We start from the raw sequence: 18,320 nt of genomic DNA, 5'->3' as shown, positions 1-18,320 counted from the left end.
CGAACAATACAGTTTCTTCACCATTTTCATATTTTAATTCAGGATCTTCTATAAACTTTCCTCCATGGTGAAACTTAAAAGAAATTCCAGTCGCATACATCCTATATCAACATACATAAAAGCTCTAAAACATCATCAAACCAAAAAGGATTAAAATCGAAACCCTTCCTCATTCCTACTCTATCTTCTAAGATAAAAATAAATTTCATTTCAACATTCTTTAAGTGCATCAAATATTAAAAACCAAAGTTAAAAGAAGAAAACTTGAGGTTATCGTACCTTACAAATTCGTTCAATGGAAGAGTAGCTTCTTGTTATACTCTAGCATCTCATATTTCTTGTCATTGTAAGCATTTCAGTTCTTTTTGGTTTTGAAGTCCCTAATCTTTTTCCCAATTTTTCCAATTCTACAACATTTAAAACCTACTATCCACTTTATTCATAAGCCATCATTCAGCTGACATGTGCCTTCAATACCCGCTCATTTTCTTGGTAAAATAACCATAATAAAACTATGTAATATTATTAAAAATATCTAATTTTTAAATCTTTCCTTAGTTAACTCATGCTTCTTAGTTTAAATGTGCAAGGGACGCATTCCATGAACTACAAAAAGGATTAAACTAAGCTGTTATTGGTAAGTTTTTGAACTTAAATAGCCATAAAAAGTCAAAAGAGCCTATTTAGCCCCGCTTCCAAAGTTCAGTGGCCTATAAGAATAATTAAATTAAATTATGATCGTATTAGTTAGATTAATTACAATAGTTGTTATATTGTATTTATTTTTATTATATTTTTTATTTTATTAATAAATTTTTTATTCTTTAAGTATATTTATTTATATTTATTGATTTAACTTTTTATTTATATTATTTGAGTTTTATAATTATTTATATGAAATATTATATATAATTATTAAATTAATAAATATAAATAATAATAATTAAAAATAATTAACAATGATATATAAATAAATAAATATTTAAATTAAAATAGTAATACACTTAAATTAATAATGTAAATTAAAATAATAATTAAATAATATTGTTAATCATGTGACAGCTTGGCCTAGAAAAGTGGTCCGATGAGGACGGGAAGTGGACGCTAGGGCAAGGATAGAATGTCTGAACAAGAAGAAGCTTCTGGCAAGCTTCTAGGATGGCAGCACTATAAGGTACGGGGATACATGAATGAATCAAATTGCACATCGAAACAGGGCAGGGAATAGTTGACGGCATATATGTAAAGAGTTGGAACTAATCACATGAGGCGTCTTTTGGTTATTTGGCTGTGGAGTTATAGGAACTCCAAAGTTAAACGTGCTTGGTTTGGGAAAATCTCAAGACGGGTGACCTCCTAGAAAGTTCTCGAATCCGCCAAGGGGATAAAACCATGAGGCTAGTAGGGCTAAAGCAGATAATATACTCATGTGATATGGTTTCGAGTCATTACAAATAGTATCAAAGCAGGACCTCTCTAGTAGATGTATAGTTCGAGGACATACCAGGCGAAAGCTGGTAGGCATAGGCATGTGATAACCTAGCCTAAAAAAGTGGTCCAATAAGGGTAGGAAGTAGACACCGGGGCAATGATAGGATGCTTGGATAAGGAGCAACTTCTGGCAGGCTTCTAGGATGACAACATCCTAAGGTACGAGGGTACATGAATGAATCAAATTACACATCGAAATGGGACGGAGAATGGTTGAAGCTTATATATAAAGAGTTGGAGCTAATCATATGAAGTACTATTTTTTTGTTTGGTTGTGGAGTTATATGAACTCCAAACTTAAACGTGCTTAGTTCGAAAAATTTCAGGATGGGTGACTTCTTGAGAAGTTGTCAAATCCGCTAAGGAGACAAAACCGTAAGGCCAGTAGGGGCCAAAGTAGACAATATCTCATGTGATCTGATTACGAATCGTTACAAATTTAATAAGTGGTTTCTAAATAGAGACCACTTTCAGGGTAGCTGATTAGCGATCACTTTTTATGGTCGCTATTTTTAGAGACCACTCTGATATTGGGTCGCTATTTTCGTTAGCAACGAAGGTTGTAGAAACTACCATCTGTGGTCTCTAAGTGGTCGCTACTTGACTTCAATGACAGTGGTCTTTAAGTAGCTACCACTTTAGTGACCATATACAAGTGGTCTCTACATGTCAGTGCATTAGCAACCAATAGGAGACCAGATAGAGACCACTTTCAGGGTAGCTGATTAGCGACCATTTTGTGTTGTTGTGATTTCTAAAGACCACTCTAATTTTGGGTCGTTATTTTCATTAGGAACAAAGGTTTTAGAGACTACCGTCTGTGATCTCTAAGTGGTCGTTATTTGGCTTTAGCGACCACAACTGATGGTCTCTAAACTGCTATTTTTTTTGTAGTGATACCAATGAATCGCTAAAATACCTTAAATATATATGCATAATATGAATCTATCAAATACCCCACACTTAAACCTTTACTTGTCCTCAAGTAAATAGCAACTTAAGAATTAACTCTTGCAAAAACATTAAAGAATATTCATACTTAGCTTAAAAATATTACTCAAAAGAATCTCATTAGTACAGAAATTATACCAACCAAAGAAAACTTGAATTATAAGAATATTTTTTTTGAAAAAAATGTAAACTCAATCATAGTTAGTCAAAAGATTCAAGCATCCATTATCTACACATGTTTCATAACAAATAGCCTAACTCATTATCTACACATGCTTTGCATACTCATAATTTTAATTGCATTTTTATGCGAAAATCAACATTGGTCATGAAGATCTACGGTTACTAAGCAACTAAAAAAAGATTAGTAGATTATAGGATTTAGAGTTTTAACTTACCCTATCATATCTTACAAACTTAGGCAAACCAATATAATAACAAGAAAATAATAACTTAAATCATACATTTCTAATTACACCCATCTCATATTTGCCAAACTGCTTATCATGTCCATAGGAAAAAGATGAACACTTGATCATTTAAGTGCAAATAACTTATGAGTTCATATTTATACATATTTTAAAAATAAATTCAAGAACTCATGGGTCAACATAATAGCATTCTTTCATTGATTCTTTGTTATAGAATAATAACAAAAAGCTGCGTAGAAAATTCAAAATTTTATAAAAATAAATTAAAAGTTACTAAATACATGGCATATCTAAATAAAAATAAAAGAATTATTCTAATTCTCCTTCCCCGCACTTACTTTTGACATTGCCCTCAATGTCTTAAGTATATAAGAATAAACAAATAATGGAGAAAAACGATAGAATACTTCCTTGGAAAATTGGAATGCCACTTGGTTGCCATTGTACACAAAGAACATAATCTCATAGATGCCTTAAATAATCTTAAAGAACCATCATTGATAATCAACATATTAGTTAAAATAACATATTGAAATTAAAACAGAATTATAAAGTTACACTTATAAAACAAAGTCGTAAAATAAACTCTAATTGGTTGGAAAGCATAGAAATCCTAAGATAACTAAAAATAAAAAGAAATTTCCTACAATAGTTAGCTACCTAAGTCCTAAAAATATCCTAATGTAGAAAGTAAAAACAATGATAAGGTGGGAATAATGGTGGTGATGGAGCATCAAGTCAACTGATTCGAAATAGCAATCGAGCTTGTATGCTTGTTCGCATTGGACTCCTCTCCACATTAGCCAAGCGAGAGTCGAATGCATCGAGCCTTTGGTTAATATTGGTGTTCATTGTGTACAGTTGATTCAATACTTGGTGTCAACCTTGACTACCCTATTCTTGCCTTCTACTCCCTTCATTATTTGAATCCTCCTCCCTCTCTTTTCTTTGTGGCTCGTCTCTAGCCACACTACTACTGCCTTAACTTGATTCGTGCTTAAAAGTAATATGACCACCATGGTAATTAACTAAATTAGCTCTAATCAAAGCATTAATATCCAAATTTCCCATGGAGGGTAATGCCTCATATTGAGAAGACTCCATATCAAAACTACAAAGATACATAGCCACAACCTGTAACAATATGCCCCAATCCAATATAGTTCTTAGGTCTAGCCGGTGTCTTTAGTAAACTTTGCTTAATAAAGTATGTCGAAGAAATAGATTTATGGGTATCTAAACACCATAAAAAATTGAGTTCTTTTTTCGTTATCTTATTTGTCTCTTTCCTACCAAATATGCCTCCACACATAAACTTTGAAATAAGCAAATAAAAATTATATTAAAGACATTATTTGGCATGCTATTAACATAATGTTTGTCTTGACTCGTGAGTTTCTTTTAAAAATTTTCAATATCAAACTTATGATGTTGCTCACAAATACCTCCTTTCTTTAATCCAAAAGCTTGTACAATAGTATCACAAATAATTATGCCCAAATAATCTCGCTTTTATCTCCTTATCGTTGGAAGAATCGTATTGTAGAATTGTGAAGAACTCTATGGTTAATTTACTATATGAGGGTAATGCTTTGAAAAGCAAAATCCTTCCATCTTAATCTATTCAAAAGGATCACCATTCTCTTAAAAATATTTAACTTAACTAGAGAAGATGCATCCAAAAACTTACATGAAATATGCTCTCTTGCGGCAAGGCTAAGGAATCTATTACCCTCTTCATGGGTGTAGATGTCAAAAGGTGCTCCATAAGTTGCCATTAAACTTGATTCTTCTTCATGAAAGCATGAAATTATTTTCTTTTCCTTGTCTTTTCTTGTTCTTGTTTTTTGAGCCATTTTTAACTTTTGGATTATGTGTAGTAAAGATTTTGAGGTAGAAGCTCTCAAATATGGGAAGAAGAGTTGAGGTTTTTGTAGAGAGAGAAAGAAAAAAGAGGAGAGAGAAAATAAAAAGTGATGTTAACGGAGGAAGGTGATAAGAGAGAGAGAAAATAATGTACTTATATAGAAGAATTAGGATTTGGTAATAATATGTTTGAAATGGAATAAATAAATTTTATTTTGTTATTTGTTTGTGTAAAGATTAACAACATTTATCACTAATATAATTCTTATTAATTTATCTTTTTTATTTTTTCAAAAATAATTAAAAAATTAAAGAAAAAAGGTCAAATTTTTGGAAGTGGCAGCGCCTAGCGGCTCCTTCGTGACCACGCAACGTGTTTGATGGTGAAGCTATTGTGCACCCTGCCACCTCGTCCACGTCTCGCTGTTCCTTCTCCTGCATATGGTCTATGACCTCGTGGCTGGTCCGCGACCTCGCGACTAGCGATGTTAGTCTCATTAGTGGCTTGCGTCTGCCTCCCTCGTAGGAGTTGCTGCGCCTCACATTGCTTGTGTCAAGCGGCCTACGCCTCACGGAGGACGTTGTCTTGCCTTGCCTGCTGCGTCTGCCACGCTTGCGGGGACTCCTATGGCTCGCGGATGTTGTTGTTCCTGGCTGTTGTTGCTAGGCTGCTACGGTCCCATGACGTTCCTATCGTGCCTCTACTTCGGGCCTATATGATTCTTACGCTGCTGCAATGTGGCTTTCTCCAAAAGTAATTTTCCTAAGTACTTTAAACGACTTTAACTAATTTATATATTTTCAAGGGTCATAAATTAATGTTAATTATATAATTAAGTGCTATAAATTTAAAAATATAAATGAAATAACTTTAATAAAGGGAATTATGCAAATTGAACTAAAAATTAAACTTTATTAATAATGTAAACAAAAATAATACAAAGAAAATCAAATTTAAAAATCTAAATCCTAACTAAAATGACTAAAAATTAAAAACAAATTCGAATTGAAGACAAACAACTAATAGAAAATCGCTAAATCCTAAACTAGTTATATTTCCTTAGGCGTCCTCTCTCTCTTTTTGTTGTTGGAGGTGTGCCATCCTTCCTTGGGCGTCCACAGCCTCTTTTAAGTGTGATTGGTTCAAGTGTTACATATTCATATTTTCTTGGACGCACTCAACCCCGTTTTAGGTAGATAGCTATGTCCCGCTCACTCCCACATTCACTCTCACTATGCTCCTTCAAATCTTCGCCTTCCGAAGAGATTTCATCAATTAAATATTTCTCTTGATACTTTCTTTTCAGATTCTTCAATTTCTATTATTTTTTCAAGAGTGAGTGGCCTTTCCATTGATCTTGGGTAAGCTCTATGATAGGTATAAAAGGCGATGATCTCTTCAGGCCTAAGGTCATACTCCATTCTAGGCCTTTTCCTTGGGTGCCAATTTTAAAAAACCCAGGTGGAGGGAATATTGTAGGTGTAGTCCTTCTAGCCCTTTTCTCATGCCTTGAAATTCTTCTTGAGCTAGATGGAATTGATGGTGAAGAGAATGGTATAGGTGCCCTCCTTCTAATATTTTCAGATTTCAGAGAAGCTAGTCTTCAGCTTAGTGGCTTAGACTTTGGTGTAGAGTGATTTGGTGGTGGTGAAGGTGGTGGAGAATTTACCTCCTCCTTGACGCTTCCTTGCTAGAGTTCATGATTATGAAGAGCTTATGAGAAGAAAAGAAAGTTTTTAAAGTAGCTCTTAATGAAGATAGGAGGGTCTATATATAGTGTTTTTCTAAATCCTAGATTGTTTAGGATTTTTTTATTTCTATTCTTTATAAATTAAAATCCTTATTTCCTCCTTAATTGCTTGTCCTAATCCTAAAAGGAAACCTAAATCCTAGTCCTAAATAATTCTATATGTTTATATGCTCTAAATTAACAATTATGAAAATAAATAATACTCATCTAATACATAAAATTTCATGAACATTAAAAGCACAATATTAACTATTAAATTTAGTGTTACCACATGAAGTTCCTCTTTTGTACTTGATGATCCATTTGGGTGCTAGGATGTTTGAATATCCTGCAGATTCCTAAAAAAAATAAAAGTACTTTTAATTAAAACTTAAAACATATAATAAGAAAAATACTAAAGAGGTAATATACAAGTGCTAAATTTATTGTCTATAGCTAGACATTGTCGAGTTGAGTTCAAATTGATAGTGCATTAATGCACTCCACTTCATGTCCATAAGCTATTCCTTCATAGTATAGCTTTAAACGATGGTCATTTACTTTGAAATATTTCTGCATTTTATTGTTGCGTAATTCTACCGCACCATGGGGGAATACCGTTACTACTTCGAAGAGGTCATTCCATCTTGATCTAGGCTTTTCTAGAAAAAGTTTAAAACGCGAGTTAAATAATAGAACTTTCATTCCTGGGATGAAAAACTTATGAAGTAAATTCTTTTCGTGTTGCCTCTTAGTCCTTTCTTTACATGGTTTGTCATTCTCATATGCCTTACTACGTATTTCTTTTATCTCGTTTAAGTGCAATAGGCATTCTTCATCTGTCTTGGTTAAGTCCATATTAAGCTCTTTAATAGCCTAGTAGACTTTATATTATAATTCGACTGGAAAATGGCAAGCCTTACCATAAACTAGTCTATAAGGACTCATTCCAATTTGTATTTTATAGGCCGTGCGATGTGCCCAAAGGGCATTGTTTAAGTGTATAACCTAATCTTTTCTAGATGAGCACACTGATTTCTTAAGTACTGACTTAATTTGCCTATTACTAACCTCCACTTGTCCTGATATTTATGGGTGATAAGGAGTTGCAACTATATGAGTTACTCCATATTTCTTAAGTAAGGCGCTAAATGCCTTGTTGCAAAAATAGGTCCCCTCATTACTATTGATTGTTCTAGGGTTCTAAACCTGCTAAAAATATTTTTCTCTATAGATTTGCGTACAATATTAGCATCATTAGTGTGGGTAGCAATTACTTTTACCCATTTAGACACATAGTCAACAGCAACAAGTATATATTCATAACCATGAGAAGGTGAAAATGTTTCCATAAAATCAATGCCTTACATATTAAACAATTCGACCATAAGACTAAAAGTTTGAGACATTTTATTTCTTTTACTCCCACTTCTTTGGCATCTATTACATTTAGCACAAAAAATATGAGCATCTTTAAATAACGAAGGCCAAAAGAAACCTGAGTGAAGAACCTTGTAGGTTGTTTTCTTACCACCAAAATGACCTTCATAATGCATCTCATGGCAAAAAGCAAGAATGCTTTGTTGCTCATCCTTAGAACACATCTTCTAATCGTTTGATCCGAACAATATTTAAACAAATAGGGGTCATCCCAATAATAATGCCTACAAATAGATAAAAATATTTTCTTTTCTTGTCATGTTAAATCAGGTCTCATAATACCACAAGCCAAGTAATTTACAATGTCAGCATACTATAGCTTATGATTCATAACAAATAATTGTTCATCAGGAAAGGTCTCATTAATTACTTTTTTAGAATTAAGGTTATCAAAATCGGAAATCAATCTAGAAAGGTGATCAACAACCATATTTTCACTACCCTTTTTATCCTTTATTTCCATATCAAATTCTTGCAATAAGAGCACCCACCTAATAAGTCGTGGTTTAGTATTTAGTTTAGTTAAAAGATATCTCAAAGCTGCATGATCTAAATGCACAATAAATTTAGATCCCACCAAGTAAGATATAAATTTATCTAATGAAAACACAACAGCTAGAAATTCTTTTTCAGTTGTTGAATAGTTCATTTGGGCATCATCAAGAATTTTGCTAGCATAATATATGACATGTAAAGCTTTATCACCTATTTGGCCTAGAATTGCTCCTATATCATAATCAGACGCATCACACATTATTTCAAAGGGAAGAGACCAATTAGGTGCCATAATAACAGGTGCACTAGTCAATTTTTATTTCAAAGTATTAAAAGTAGAATGGCATGCATCATTAAAAAAAGTTAACATTCTTAGCCAGCAGCTCAGCTAAAGGACGAGCAATTTTAGAAAAATCTTTAATAAAATACCTATAAAATCCCGCATGACGAAGAAAATTTCAAATGCCCTTTACTGAAGTAGGCATGGGCAATTTAGCAATTAAATCAATCTTTACCTTGTCGACTTCAATACCTTTACTAGAAACCACATGTCCAAGCACAACACCATATTTAACCATAAAATGACTCTTTTCCCAACTTAAAGTCAAATTACACTCAATGCATCTTTCAAGTACACGAGTTAGATTACTAAGACATGTATCAAATAATGAGCCAAAAACTGAAAAATTATCCATACATACCTCGATGCAGTCTTCTAACATATCAGAGAAAATAAAAAGCATACATCTCTGAAATGTTTCAGGTGAGTTGCAAAGTCAAATAACATCCTTCTAAATACAAAAGTTCCAAAAGGACATGTGAAAGGTGTCTTCTCTTAATCTTCAGGTGCAATGGGTACCTAATAATATCCTAAAAGTCCATCAAGAAAATTGTAAATCCCATGTCCTGCTAAATGCTCTAAAATTTGATCAATAAAAGGAAGGAAAAAATAATCCTTCTTTGTTGCATTGTTTAGCTTCCTATAATCAATGTACATTCTCCACTCAATAGTTATTCTTGTGGGAAGTAAGTTTCCTTTTTCATTCTTAACGACTGTAGTACTTGAATTTTTTACACTACATGAACATGGCTTACCCAATTACTATCAACTATAGGATATGTAATACCTTCATCCAATAGTTTTTGGACTTTCTTTTTCACCACCTCTTTCATGTTAGGACTAAGCCTTCTTTGGGTATCTCTAACAGCCTTGGCATTATCCTCTAAGATAATCTTATGAATACACATCATTGGACTAATACCCTTAATGTCAGAAATCCCCCACCCAATGGCTTTTTTAAGTCTTCTTAATTCTCTTATAGTTGCCTCTTCTTTTGAAGGAGAAAGATCAAAAGCTATAGTTACTGGGTATGTATTCCCTTCTCCTATAATGACATATTTAGGTGTGTTAGAAAACTCTTTAAGCTCAAATTTAGGTGGTTCATTAATAATTTCTAATTCATTTCCAATAAGAGAATCTAAAGGCTCCATGGTGCTTTCACTAAGTGACAATGGAATAGCTTCATCTAACTTATCATGAAAGTCTAAGACTTCCTCTTTTAAGTTCTCTTCTATTTTTTCAATGTTAATGCAACCTCTAACTTATCATCCTTATCTTGTAAATACATTTCATAAACAAAATAATCCAAACAACCAACATATAAACATTCATCAATGAAAGTGCTAGGAGATAGAGTTAGAGAATCAAACAATTTAAATTCTACAGTTTCTCCCAAGACTGTCATAGTTAGCTTCCCATTGTGCACATCAATAACTATTTTAGTAGGTGCCATGAAAGGTCTATCAAGGAGTACTGTTTGCTCCTTATCCCTTGCTGGTGTATTTTCCATGTTAAGAACCACAAAGTCAGTAGGGAGTCAGTTTTCCTACTTGAATTAGCAAATCCTCCACTATGCTTCTTAGATACTTAAATTGATCTATCTGCAAGTTGTAGAGACATGGTAGTTGGTTTCAATTCTCCCAAGCCAAGTTGTGCGTATATTGACTATGGCATCAAGTTGATGCTTGCTCCTAAATCCAACATAGCTTTTGCAATTTTCTTATCCCCCATTATAATATCAAAAGTAAAGCTCCCAGGGTCTTTCATCTTAAAGGGTAAATATTGTTGGAGAATAACACTTGTTGTTTCAAAGACCATAACTTTCTCATTATTTTCATTTCTCCTTTTGTTGGAGTTAAGCTCCTTGAATAACTTAGTATAAGCTAGAATACTTCTAATAACATCCAACAAAGGCAAATTAATGTTAACTTTAGAAAAAGCATATCAAAGATTTTAGAAAATTATTTATCTCGTTTGCTTTCTTTCAATCTTTTAGGGAATAGAATGGGAGGTTTGTAACGCGCAACTGCCATATGGAACTCAGGTCCTGAAAACTTCTCCTTATCTTTCTTATTTTGCCTAAGGTTTGGACTCTACCGATCATTCTTTTTATACATCTACTTTAGTTATTCCCACATCAACTAACTCATCTTCTTTTGATATACTTGCATAAGAAGAATCTTTCTCAATTATAATTTTAATACTATTATCAAATAACTCACTATCCTTTATAATAGTGATAGTTTTAGCTTGCTCAGGCTGACTTGGCAATTTTTTTTCTTTCTTGTTTTCTTGTACAGCTTTAGCAATTTGCCCAATTTGAGTTTTCAATCGCTTCATTAAAGTTTCAATAGAATCAGTTTTCTTTTCCATTTATTTCCATTCTATCATGGATAGTTGTCATAAAAGATTGAAGTGTTTCCTCTAAGCTTGGTTTTCTTTGAGGGATTTTGGAATTGAGGGTTTTGATTTCTTGTGTATTCAGGCTCTTAATTTTGATATTGGGGCTCCTTTTGGTTCCTCAATAACTATGATGAATAATTCTCCAAAAATAATTTGGATGGTTTCTCCAACTTGAATTATAAGTGTTGGAATACTGATTATTCCTAGGTTGCCTAGGCTGATAAGATTCCATCAAGTTGACATGTTCATCATTTCCTCCATAATTCTCATAAGATGAGCAAACATTAGCACCATGACCATAAACACCACATATACCACAAACCTTATTGCTTGGTACATTCTTAGTTGAAGCAAGTAATTTAATTTGTTTAGTTAACTCAGCTATTTGTATAGCCATCTCATTATTAGACATAACTTCATCCACTCCTACTCTTTTTGTTCTGACACTCTTCTGTTATGAATTAGCTCCTAACATCTTAAAGATATCATAAATCTCATTAGCAGCTTTTTCTAACATAGCTCCCCAGCTGGATTATTAACCATACATTGATATTGTTGTGTTAAACCTTCATAGAATGATTAATTAATTACAGGAAGTAGGTATCTATGGTGTGGGCATTGCAATAAAAGTGACTTGAAGTAATTCCATGCTTCATGAAAGGATTTAGTATCCTTTTGATAAAAATTAGAAATTTCAGCTCTTAAATCTTTGGTCTTTTGATGTGGGTAAAATTTACTCATAAATTTTTGATATACTTCATTCCAAGTTCTTAAAGAATTAGGAGGCAAGGTCATTAACCAAGCTGCATTTTCTTTTAATGAGTAAGGAAAACATCTTTTGATCCTTAATTGGTCCTTATTTAGTCCATATAATAAAAAAGTATGACTTATAGCATAAAATTTCCTAATAAATGCTAATGCATCTTCACTAGACATACCATAGAATAAAAAGAGTATATTAAAATGGATGTTCTTAAATTCATAAGTTTTAGATGCATCACCTAGAACTATCCATAAAACAGTGTTGCCAATTATAGGCTGAGCACAATCCTTTATAGCCAATTGCCTTTCAGCAGCTACTTGTCTTTGATCATTAGCTATTATTTCAACCTCTTTTTCAAATTTTTCTTCTAGCTTTTCTTCAAATTTTTCTTCTTTTCTTGGAGTACAACTTGTTGAAAATGGTTTTCAATTTTACTAATTATCTTTTCTAAAATACACGTTTCCCTATATATATATATATACAATACTACCAACTATGGAAAGAGACAACTAGTTTACACAAGTTTAGGCTAGAATAATGGTAATACATGATTTTAGAGATTGATTGATTCTTATTCTATAATTACAGCAATCAGTCCTAGTGATAATAAGAGACAGCTAATGCTAACACCCCCCCTCAAGTTGGTGCATGGATATCTTCAATGCCCAACTTGTCTAGAGAACTATGGAACACCTTACTTGAAACAGCTTTTGTAAGTATATCTGTGAGTTGCTCTTCAGATTTTATGAATGGGAACTGAACTATCTTTGTCTCAAGCTTTTCTTTGATAAAATATCGATCTACTTCAACATGTTTGGTCCTATCATGTTGAACGGGATTTTGTGCAATTTGTATAGCTGCTTTATTATCACAAAATAATCTCATAGTTGGACCAAATGAGTGACCAATTTCTTTTAACAGTTCCCTTAACCAAAGAAGTTCACAAAGTCCTTTGGTCATACCACAAAATTCAGCCTCTGCACTAGATAGTGCAACCACCTTCTATTTTTTACTTCTCCAAGTGACCAAGTTACCTCCAACAAAAGTGAAATATCCAGATGTAGACCTTCTATCGATAATGCTACCAGCCCAATCTGTATAAGTGTAACCTTCAATATTCAAGTGGTTGTGTTTCCTAAACATGAGCCCTCTACTTGGAGATGATTTTGGAGAATCCAAAATACAGCTTCCATATGCTCATTACTTGGATTGTGCATAAATTGACTTACCAAACTAACAGCATATGCAATATCTGGCCTTGTGTGTGATAAGTAAATCAATTCTCCTACAAGACGCTGATATCTTTCTTTATTGGTAGGTATATGGTCTGGATATTCTCCCAACTTGTGATTGTGGACTATTGGTGTGTCTGCAGGCTTATAGTTTAGCATTCTTATCTCAGCTAACAAGTCAAGAACATATTTTTTCTGTGAGAGAAAAATTCCTTGACTTGATCAAGCCACTTCAATTTCTAAAAAATATTTAAGACCTCCAAGATTTTTCATCTCGAATTTAATGGCTAAATGCTCTTGGAGTCTTGCAATTTCTTTATCATCATTTCCTGTAATTATCATATCATCGACATAGATCAAAAGAGCGGTTACCAACTTTCCTCGATGCTTTAAAAATAAAGTATGGTCTGAGTTACTTTCCTTGAAACCACATCTTTTTATAGCCAAAGAAAATCGTCCAAACCAAGCCCTTGATGATTGCTTCAACCCATATAACGCCTTTTGTAACCTGCACACAACATTTTCAGGTGCAATAAAGTATGGTGGAATATCCATGTACACCTCTTCCTCAAGGTTCCCATGAAGGAATTCATTTTTCACATCATATTAATTAAACGGCCAGTCCAAATTTGTAGTGATTGACAATAGTACCCTGACTGTATTCAATTTTTCCACCGGTGAGAATGTTTTTTTATAATCTAAGCCGTATGATTTTGTGTATCCTTTCACAACGAGCCTTGCCTTGTACCAATCTATTGTTCCATCAGCTTTGTGTTTGATTAAGAATACCTATTTGCATCCTATCGTTCTTCTTTCCTTGGGCAAAGGAACAAGTTTCCACGTATTGTTCTTCTCTAGAGCTGCCATTTCTTCATTGATTGCTTGGGTCCATTTGAGATTATGTAGAGCTTCTTGCACTGTATTTGGAATGTGCTCAGAAAAAAGCTTATGAACAAAGGTCTTTACGGAATGTGATAGTTTTTTGGTACTGACATGATTAGCAATAGGATACTTATTTCTCCCCTCCTTAAGCTCCGGTGAATACCGATTTGGTGGCTTACCACGATTATGCCTGAAAGGTAAGTTGTATCTAATCAAAATATTTTCAATATTGTTAAGAGAGGGAACTGAACATTTTACCTCAGAATTATTCTCAAGAGGCTGGTCCGTTATTAAATCGAGAAGAGGTTATTTTTGTCCTTGCTCATTCTCCTCTTCATCACTTTTTTCTTCTTCTATTACTGGAGATATGTCTTTAGTTATCAATATTTCTTCTTTTTCAGCTCTACTTATCTCCATATTTTTTTAAAACATGGCCAATTCTCCCAATGATTCAGATTCCAATCTTCATTTGTCATCTCCCCCTGAAGAGAGGAATGAGAACTTGGTTCTGAAAAAAAACATTCAGATTCAAGGAAAATAACATCCATGGTGACGTAAAGGCAGCTGGTGGTGGGATCGTAGCACCGGTTCCCCTTCTTATATGTATCATAACCCAAAATAATGCACCGAACTGCACATGGATCTGTTTTGTTCTTTGATTTTTATGAAGATGGACATATGCTACACAACCAAATATTTTTGGTGAAAGCATAAGGATGGAAGGAAGTGCCACATGATACGAGAGAGCCTGTAGTAGGGTCTTAAAATTTAATACTCTTGAAGGCATCTAATTCGATAAGTAAACAGCTGTTGCAACTGCGTCTATCCAATATTGTTTGGGTGCGATTGCTGCAATCAAAATAGCCCGAGTTATTTCTAGAATATGTCTATTCTTCTTTTCTACAACACTATTCTAATGTGGTGTTTGAGAACATGTTGTCTCATGATTCATCCTATAGCTTCGAAAATAGTCCCGCATGTCCCAGTTGTCAAATTCTTCTCCATTATCTGAGTGAAAGATTTGAACTTTTGTAGAAAATTGAGTTTGGATTATAGCATGAAAGGCTTGAAAAATTCCAACTACTTCATTTTTATATTTTTTTTTATCAAGCACAGCCAAGTCATACTTGTGCAATCATCCACAAAAATTACAAACCATCTAATTCCTGAGGAAATTGACAGAGGGGCTGGTCCCCAAACATCATAGTGGATTAGCTGAAATGGTGTCTCATACCTTTTTGAATTTATTGGATAATTAACTCGATGACTTTTAGCTAAGATGTAAGTCTTACATTTAAATACTCTATCATCTAAGTTGAAAAACAAACTTGGAAATAAGTGTCTCAAGTAGGAAAATGATGGGTGACCCAATCGACGATGCCATAACCAAACTTCTCGTTCTTTATCACTATTTCGACCAACATTATTTGTCCGGCCAATGCTAAAGTCATCCATGTAGTACAACCCTCCTCGTTTAGTACCACGACCAATAATCTCCTTTGTGAGAATATCCTGAAACAAGCAAAATTGAGGATAGATTAGTGCACAACAATTCAGTTCTTCAGTGGCTTGTCCTACCGATAATAATTTATTTGAAAGAGCAGGAACAAGCAAAATATTTGATAAAGAAAAGGCAAGAGAGAAGGCCATTGTTCCAGCCCCTATAACTGGATATCATGCACCATTTGCATTGGTAATGTGTGTTCTCCTCGGTTGAGTTGTTTCAGTGAAATCTTTTGGATCAAAAGTCATGTGATCGGTTGCCCCCGAATCAATGATCCAACATAGATTACCTGATTTATTTCTGGCAAAAGAACAATTTGTTGCAGCTGATGAAGATTCATTTTGAGGTATAAGAGAGAGGTGAGGTTCAATGGTGGCACTATTTTTAGTGTTAGCAAGAGCAACGTGTCCATCATCACGCTTTTTCTTTTCCTTGAGTTCATGTCACCAATCTGGGTATCCATGAAGCTTGAAGTAAGTTTCTTTATTGTGCTTCGTGTTCCCACAATGTGTGCAGCCTCCTTCATCAGCTTGATTCTTTGGCTTCGTTAAATTAACTTTCCATTTGACATTATTTGAAGAGAAGTGGCTGAGATCTCTGTCCTCCTTTTGATACCATTGTCATGGTTGGTATTGTCTATGCTTTTGCTAACATCACCATTTGCCGTAAGTCTTCTCGACGAACATGGGCATAGGCTTGTTCAATTGTAGGAAAAGGCTGTAGTTGAAGCACATCAGCTCAAATCTTATTTAAGCGATCATCAAGTCCATCTAGAAAAGTATAAACTCTATCTTCTTGAGTCATAGAGTTATATTTCTGTATATCGACTTCGTACTTCATAGGATTTGAATGCCGAAAACTGATTTCTCTCCAAAGGCCTTGAAGAGTATTGTAATACGTCTCAATTGGTCCACAACCTTGTTTGAGTCTTGTCACTTTTCTCTTGAGATCATAGACTTGTGAAGTGTCTGCACCATCAAAATATGTTGTTGCAATAGCATCCCATACTGCCTTGGCCGTTGGAAATCTGATGTAGCTTCCAATCAGTTTTGGATCCATATAATTAATTAGCCATCCTTTTACCACCGCATTTTCAGTTCTCCATTTTCTGAAATTGAGATCTGATTCTGATGGTTGTAAGAAATCTCCATTTATGTATCCCCACTTGTCTTTTCGGGAGATGTACATCTCTACAACTTGTGACCAAAGACCATAGTTTGTGTCATCCAATTTAATACCAGTTGGAACAGTAACAGGTTCATGGATCGTTGGAGTTGGTGCCTGACTCAACATCTGTGATATCTTGGTCGTGAAGTCCTCAAGCACAGAGGGGTCTGTTTGGGAACTTTTTGTTGAAGGAGTACGATCTCCCATTCTTCCCTCCTATTTCTTTCCTTCTTTACACAGGTCCTAGAGTCTCTTGCTCTGATACCATGTTGAAAATGATTTTTCAATTTTATTAATGATCTTTTCTAAAATACACATTTCCCAATTTATATATATACAATACCACCAACTATGGAAAGAGACAACTAGTTTACACAAGTTTGTGCTAGAATAATGGTAATACATAATTTTAGAGACTCATTGATTCTTATTCCATAATTATAAACATAACTCACTCTCTACTTCTTTATCCTTTTTTGCCTTTTTAATAGCTGATCTTAAGTTCTAGAAATTTTGAGTTGATTAATCACCTAATTTTGTTTTTCTGTTAAGCATACAAAATTAAAAGAAAAACTGCAGATATAAAAACTAAAAGAAAAAAATTTTAAAACAAAATAAACAACACATAAAAATACAAGAAATAAAACTTGACAATTAATCAATATAATATTAACAAAGTTTTCCGGCAACGGCGCTGAAAACTTGATGTCTTAAATTTAGTACTCGCAAGTGACGAATCGAATGATAGTACAGGCAAGTTCACCGCGAGGTCAATCTCATAAAAAATTGTATGTGTTTGGTTGATAAGATCAGTTGGTTGAAGTCTTATTTCAGTCAAATTACTGATGCAATGGAAACTTGTTTGTCTGGGCTTTATCATGAGCCTAGAATGCAGGTGATTTTGGTTGGTTGGGACCCTCCACTTGAGAATTGGATTAAGTTTAACATTGATGGGTGTAGCAAAGGGAATCCTGGCTCAGCTGCTGGAGGAGGTGTTTTTCGTGATTACAGAGGAAGATGTGTCGTTGGTTTTATGTGTAATATTGGCTATTGCTCTGCCATTGGTGCAGAACTTTGGGCAGCGTTTCATGGTCTTACAATTGCTTGGAATAAAGGACTTAGAAAGCTGGTTTTGGCAATGGATTCGACTTTGGCTCTATACTGGTTGTCTAAGCGGTCCATTTGTAATAGTCATTTGTCCAATCTAGTTCACTCTTGTTCGGCCATCCTTAGTTACGAATTGGATGCTAAGCTAGTGCATGTCCATAGAGAGAAGGGAACGGAGTTGCTGATTGCTTAGCTAATAAAGATTTGAATTTGTCTCGTGGCTGCCATATTGTGGAAGAGCTTCCTTATTTTGTGGCCCATTTGATTTCAAGAGATAGCCTTGGAGTTGCCTGGCCAAGGAATATTAGAATGTAATATTTTCCACTTTGTTTGTTGTTTTTGGCTTTTTAGCCTCGTTTTTATTAAAAAAGAAAGAGTCAGGTTTTCACGTGAGAATCTACTTGATAGCCACGTCATATACAGTTTCAAAAAATATATATATGGTTTTAATATGTTTATATAATAATTTATTATAACATTAAATACTAATCAACTAAAATTATAACATTAAATGTATT

The 18,320-nt window shown here is 33.9% G+C and overlaps 1 protein-coding gene and 1 non-coding gene across 2 annotated transcripts; one reads left to right on the top strand and one right to left on the bottom strand.

Moving 5' to 3' along the window:
* The first annotated feature begins 11,748 nt into the window (after positions 1-11,748).
* On the top strand, positions 11,749-11,855 carry LOC112535232. The gene has a single exon (XR_003079405.1). It is a non-coding gene; the product is annotated as a small nucleolar RNA R71 (small nucleolar RNA).
* A 2,076-nt stretch (positions 11,856-13,931) lies between these two features.
* On the bottom strand, positions 13,932-16,054 carry LOC125370899. Its single transcript, XM_048378328.1, has 3 exons — positions 15,818-16,054; positions 15,412-15,536; positions 13,932-14,214 (listed from the first exon to the last, which is right to left on the bottom strand). Exons 1-3 carry the CDS (start codon positions 16,052-16,054, stop codon positions 13,932-13,934), a joined length of 645 nt encoding a protein of 214 aa, XP_048234285.1.
* Between the last annotated feature and the right edge of the window lie 2,266 nt (positions 16,055-18,320).

Source organism: Ricinus communis, chromosome 8 (assembly GCF_019578655.1).
Source record: "Ricinus communis isolate WT05 ecotype wild-type chromosome 8, ASM1957865v1, whole genome shotgun sequence".
NCBI classification, from domain to species: domain Eukaryota; kingdom Viridiplantae; phylum Streptophyta; class Magnoliopsida; order Malpighiales; family Euphorbiaceae; genus Ricinus; species Ricinus communis.
The sequence above is the reverse complement of the archived record's forward strand: the minus strand, read 5'-3'. Positions and strand labels throughout refer to the sequence as shown.

Excerpts from the sequence above, each read along its gene's own strand:
- LOC125370899 (XM_048378328.1), bottom strand. The coding sequence starts at position 16,054 with ATGAAGGAGGCTGCACACATTGTGGGAACACGAAGCACAATAAAGAAA. Across the intron at positions 15,537-15,817 it reads TTTTGCCAGAAATAAATCAG|GATATTCTCACAAAGGAGAT; the intron begins GTAATCTATGTT and ends TGCTTGTTTCAG. Across the intron at positions 14,215-15,411 it reads GATAAAGAACGAGAAGTTTG|GCATAATCGTGGTAAGCCAC; the intron begins GTTATGGCATCG and ends CTTACCTTTCAG.